The sequence below is a fragment of the Nanorana parkeri genome, unplaced genomic scaffold (genome assembly GCF_000935625.1).
Source record: "Nanorana parkeri isolate BGI_ZX_2015 unplaced genomic scaffold, ASM93562v1 scaffold696, whole genome shotgun sequence".
In the NCBI taxonomy this organism is placed as follows: Eukaryota; Metazoa; Chordata; class Amphibia; order Anura; family Dicroglossidae; genus Nanorana; species Nanorana parkeri.
In genome coordinates this window covers 280,347-286,758 of record NW_017306964.1, presented here as the reverse complement: position 1 = coordinate 286,758, position 6,412 = coordinate 280,347, and the positions used below count along the sequence as shown (strand labels likewise).

General features: G+C 40.8%; 1 protein-coding gene across 1 annotated transcript in view; it reads right to left on the bottom strand.

Moving 5' to 3' along the window:
• Window positions 1–4,096: 4,096 nt before the first annotated feature.
• Window positions 4,097–6,412, bottom strand: part of DCDC2 (doublecortin domain containing 2) — a 130,753-nt gene continuing 128,437 nt past the window's right edge. The window contains exon 11 of the mRNA XM_018563786.1: window positions 4,097–4,515. Within this exon, the coding sequence (XP_018419288.1) occupies window positions 4,417–4,515 (99 nt within the window). The 3' untranslated portion in view covers window positions 4,097–4,416. The remainder of the gene's footprint in view (window positions 4,516–6,412) is intronic.

Below are 6,412 nucleotides of genomic sequence, written 5' to 3'. Positions count from 1 at the left end.
GAACTATGGAAATCTCCTATCCAAAGGAAGAAAAGAAGCTTAGAGGGGTAAATTGTGAACTGCATTGCCCTCGCTATGCCTCTTAACTGTCCCAATGTCTGTGGGAACATCCTAGGATTTAAACTAAATTCTGAAGTCCCACAGAACCACAACATGTCCCAGTACGGGGAGCTGAAGCACTAATTCTTTCACCCAGCGCAGGTATCAGGTCTCCGAACAGCATGGTGCCCGTACAGGAGGGTGGAGAAATCTATCAACACTTCTTTCTGGTCATATGATAAAATGTCTCATGGCACAGAGCCACAAGGGAAGTCTGGGAATAGACTCCCTCAGTGTGCTCTTAGCCTATGCACCGGTCTGAGGTCTAAAGGGGTTGTGGAGGGGGTAGGGTAGTGATCTATGGTCTAAAGAAGAACTGATCTGGGGTCTGAAGAAACGTTTAGGGGGGCTGGTGTAGCTAGAATATTAAAGGGGTTGCTGAGCAGGGGCCTAAAGAGGAGTTTTAGGGGTGTGATTTGAAGTCTGAAAATAAGTTTGAAGGGGGCTTATATGCTGTCTGAAGGGGAGTTTAAATATGATCTATAGAGAAGTTTAAACTGGACTGATCTGAAGTGTGAAGGGGAGTTTACAGGCGGCTGATATGGTATCTGAAGAGGAAATTCAAGGGGGCTGATCTGAGGTCTGAATGTAAAGGGAGTTTTATATTGTCTCATCAAGGGCAGGACATTTTTTACTCCCCCTGACTGACACCAGAGCCATTTTTCTTCGCACTAAAGTCGGGGATTTTTCCTTCCACTGACCAATCACACCGGGCATTTCTCCCACTTACCAATTATGCCTGTCATTTTTCTTCCATATTCCAATGACGTTGAGGAGTTAATTTACTCTCCTACTGATCACCAACAGTGGAGCATTTCTTTTTTTCCAACTGACCAATGACTTCAGCCATTTTTTTCTCCACTGACCACTGAATCGGCATTTATTGTTACCTTTTGTTTTAATTGATGAGGCAGCAGGGCCACAATGCATACATGTGAATGCATCTATTACATGTTTTGTATGTATTCTTGTAAGTCATTGCATTGTAGACATAAAACAATATTAGGGTGATCGTCACCGTGGATTGCTATATTGCTGAATGGATACAGTTGCATGCAAATAATGAATGTATATTTCTGTAACAGATGGACATATTGGCAGCTATATGAAGGCATCTGTTTACATACTGGTATAACACAAGGATGATATTTCTAATTCCCAAGGATAACATGCACTGCAGTTTCAGTCAGTTCAGGTTCAGTAGGTCTGCTGTGGTTTAGTGCTGATCCTGTTTAAGAAGTTTTATGATTACATGGACTGAAATAACACACATTTGCACTACTGTAAAGTAAATGGTGGTTTATTTGTGGCAAACATCATATGTTATGTAATATTTTATCTAACAATACATTGCATATATCAGTTTAAACCTTTAGAATTTCTTTAGGAAACTGGAAAAATAGCATTCTATATTATATGAGTTACACAAGTTTTCAAAAGTTAAAAACCTTCCATAAAAATATAACAAGCTGATATCATATGAGTGAATGATTCAGAGCATAATAGTAATATATGTATATTTATTAAAGCTTCTTTTTGCCCGCTGTGCATTTATTTCATCTGTGCTACATCTGTCCAGTCTAAAAAAAATATATAGCTGAGTTCCTGCCCTTAGCAACTAGAATAATCTGTAAATTGTGCATGCCTAAAAACTATTCATATCACTTGAGCTCTCAGCCATCAACAAAATGGGTCAGATTATATCTGCCCAGATGGATACAAATTGTTTCTTTTGTATTCATATTTAGGCTTCTGCATAATCTGCCCATGTGCATTATTTCCATTTCATCACAAGTGCTATACTGTCTAGCACTCAGTAAACTTACATAATAATTACATGTTAATGTTAAGATCTAATACAGATTACTTCTGTATAAAGCCAACATTTGTCTTGCTTAGAAAGAGCATGTATGGAAGGATTACTATTTAATCAGGATGACATTTTACACTTTGCAAGGGCACTCTAAATAAATGTTAGTGCATTTCAAGCTGGTGATCACAGTAAACATCCAGGATGGAACATGGGTCATTATATCTCAATTGCTGTTGCTATCCCACAGTGTAAGTTGTCTGTTTTCAGGAACAGGCATTAGTGTCTGTTAAAGAGGCCTCATAGAACCCTTCAATACACAATGCAGATTACTGTCAATGACAGTCATGTGAAATCATATCTTGTTTAACAATAGCATCCTGCAAAACAAGAGACAAAGTAGTTTTGAGTACTTGAAAGATGGGGAAGTGTCAAATAAAAGTCCTGACGAAGCTTTTTTTGTTTGGTTTTAGATAGAACTTGGAAGTGTCAGAAACTCTGCCATTTCTTGTATTTGTTAGGAAGGTAGAATATGCCACCATGAGCATGCATGTGCATGGCCAGGAACTCTCTTCGGGGCAGTTGCCAGGTGGGGACCTGCATTAGTGTGTGCATTTCACTAAAGGTTGTTGGTGTTGGCTTCAAAGTGATTTAAGGGATGGTATTATGGAGAGCTGTTGTTGAGTGGTCTCCAACAGTTTTCCTCTGTGTCCTGGCCTGATCTACTCTCACATGCTTTGACCAACCTGGCTTGTTGTTTCTGAACTTGCTCCTAGCTTTACTGAAACCTGAGTTTGATGCCTTGGACCTCTGCTGGACTCCTCATGGCCAACTAGTTTGGCCACTTCCACAAAACTTTATCTGTCATTGGGCCTTCCTTCCATCCAATTTGTATCTACTTATGACCATGCTTGGTCAGTCCACCTCATTTTGGAAGCTTCTTCAGCTAGTTCTCATCATGCATTTTCCACTCTGCTGCCCACACAACTCCTATCTTTCATAGAAGTTGGCACATGCAGTCCATACTATGGACTAGAGAGCGACCCTTGTCATTTCATTCTCCAACCAGGTATGTGACAGTATCTCTGCTAGAGAGATTTCCTTCTCTTTCTCTCCCAGTGACCACACAGGAAGTGAGAACTTATCTCCACGATGGGAACATAGCAGTAAAGATCAAGCAGAGGACCTAATATTTCCCCACTCTGCTAAAATAGTTCGTTTTTGATGTTTGTGTTCCCATTGGAGAGATTTTCTCTCATTGCTTGTCCCAATAACACCACAGGAAGTGAGGGGAAATATTGTGAACACATACAGCGATTAAAACCTGTCAGAGGTTCTATCCATTCCCTACTCTAAACAACAGTTTGAAAAGTTGCCCTTGGAGTTTCACTTCCAACATAGCAACAAAATCTAAATTCTTTATTCCAAAATATGAAGTACTTCAATATACAGTACAGTATGCTCGCAATGCACACAACAGAAAGTCATTTTATGATTGTCTTCTGATTCACTATACTACACTTAAGGCCCCATTCACACTACGCGATTTGCAAATCGCGCGTTTGTCGCGCGATTTGCATTGTGCGCGCTATCGCGCGATTTGTCTCGCGATATCGCGCAAATGCTTGCATTGAGCAAGCTTGAATCGCGGCTAAATCCGATCCAAAAAGGGTCCTGCTGTAGCGACACACGACCCTCGACAGCAGGACCCTTTGCCCCATTGAGAAGCATTGGAGAGCGATATCGCGCAGTAAATTGCCGCGATATCGCTGGAATTACCGCGTGATAAATCGCTCAATGTGAACGGGGCCTTAGAGAAATCCACTCAATGGGAGTGAGAAAAAAGGGGCCAGTTGAGTGTTGAGTGTAAAAGTCCCTCATTCAAAACACTTTGTTCCACCACTCATCATATAAAGTCTTGTGCTATGTGTTTCTAATTGCCATTGTCCTCTAATGCCCTCTGTGTCAGGGTTTTGCTATGGACATCTATGGATCTAACGCATGGGACTAACTAGTGGATAGATCTACCAATCACAATTGTTTAACCCCCAACACATACACACTCAAGCCCAAAGAATGGACTCTCTTATAGAATTCTCAAATTTTTCTAATTATTGCAGCAAATTACACTAAGTCAAGAAATGATTGCTTAGCGCTAGAGCTTGTGTTACACTTCATAACAATAAATGTATATAGGTAGTGCAATGATTCCTTACCCCCTGTTAATGCAATATGGCTTAACAAAATAAATGCTTAAGTTACAATTACAAAACACCTGACAGTATAAAAAGTAACCTAATAAATAGATAGGAACATTATTGATAAAAAATAATCCGCTTTAGAAACAGTGCATACACTGAAGTGTTTAATATGAGAGAATGAAAATGTATATACATGTCTACAAACATACTCCTCCATCCATTAACTAGCTTTGTAATGATACAGTAAAACATGCAGATTCAAGTATCAAGGTAGTAACTATAAACAGGGGTCATCTCTCCCTTGGATCAGGCTTCAGGCTCCAAATCCTTCTTCTCTGTGTCAGTAGGAGTGGAGACTTTCTCCAGAAGTCTTGATGATGTTGGTCTTGGAAGAGAATATTCAGCCTGCACAGAAACACACTACAAGTTAAAGCCAAACTCTAGGCAGATATAAAAGACACGGATTCATGCAGCTCTGTAATACATGACTAAATGTATTTGTCATGGAAGTAACCAGTGTAAGTAACGGCACCTGAAGAAGTATCAGCTACCTGCAGTCCTGTAGAGCGGGGCTGCGTTGCGAGAGGAAGAAGCAGTAAAAGGAACCAGTCAGTGCATGTGCTGAAAAGTAGCATGCTAATAGGAAGAGAAAGCAGAGTGACAGAGACATGAACTCATTACTGTGCTTAGTCTCCTTTCATTGCCAAGTCACAGGCTGGGGCGGGTCCGGGACAACCTGATATCAGAGAAAATGGGTTGAATGGTGCTAATGATCAGACTAAGGACATCTAGTAGCAGAAAAAGTCCTGGGGGGTGGAAATCTCTAGAAGTTTAATGTTTTTAATGATTTTATCTTTTAAAGGGTTATTTATTTTGTTCTTGTTGTTTTGGGCTGGAGTTTTGCTTTGAAGAAGAACTCAAGGAAAATCACAAACTTACCCTTGCAGTGGGACTATCCCTGCTATGCAAGGGTTAAGTGCTTGTTTTGTTCAAAGGACTTAAATTACTCACCTGATCCTCAGTCCCACATTAATTGGCACTCAGCTCTCTGACCCTTCCCTAAGGCAATGGAATGTCCCTTGGTGTCCTCATTTCTAATGCAGATCAATAGACCTGCCAAAGACATGTGTGGCCAGCACTGTAGGGGTCCCAAAGTAGCATTTTCCGCAGGTAAAGTTCCATGTTCAAATACTCTTTATCCATTCTAGCAAGACTGTTAACATAGCTTTATATATAACAATTTGTGAACAGCTCCACCTAAAGAGTATCAATAAACTAAAATAAATAAAAGAATTACTCATGATCCTTATGAACTCCAATACTATTGAGAAGACATATACGGTATAAAATGATCAAAGTTTATCATTTTACTCACTTTTAGGGCCTGTTCACATCAGCTGACTGAAAGAAACAGTGATGGCGAACCGATCCCGGTACATTGCACTGTTTACTTTTTATTAGAACTTTATTGAAGTGACACTTCATTTAGTTCTGTACCCCGCAGTGGCATAACATTGCATGCTGTACTTTTTTCAGCACGCACCATGTAACACGTGAACTGACCACATTGAAAACAAGGATCTCTGCCCTGTCTATGTGTTGAGACTGTGCTAGGCAAGGCTCAGACACAGACCCAATGCATCTGGTGTAAACAGGCCCTTACTGTATGATAAGTTTGTAATTCATTTACAAATGTGCCCTGTTAGTGTACTATTTATTTCTTTGTTTCAGCGACTAAATACAAGGAAAACTGTTTTTTTAGCTCCTTCTGGAAAGTGAGTATATGTTTGTTGGTTTCTTAGATAAGATAAAAGGAATGAGTGATGAAACAGTGTGTGATGAAAAACAGGTTCTTGCTGCTGTTGTGGATTCCCAAGTTTCGGGCTCCATTCACACAGGAGCGGTTCGGCCGTACGAATATGCATGGAACTGCTCTAAACAGAAAAAACAATGCACTTTAATGTGCACTGTTCAGACTTTTGCGGCAGCCGCGTGGTACGAAACTGCGCGTCCACCAAATAGTACAAGCGCGTTTTTTTGCCGGATCCGCATGTTTGCAGCTATAGTAATAGCCACAAACGAGCTGAATCCATGACATTGTAAAGTTTTTAGCGTTGGCGCGCGGTGCGGTCTTCCGCATTGAAAACCGAGCGGGAAACGCAAATGCTATATGTGAATGCAGATGAGATAGAGAATTAAAAAGAGAGAGAGAGGAGAGAGAGTGGGGGGAAGAGAGAGGGATAGAGGAGGAGTAAAAGAGAGAGAGAGAGGGGGGGGGGGGGGGGAGGGGGGAGGGAGGGAG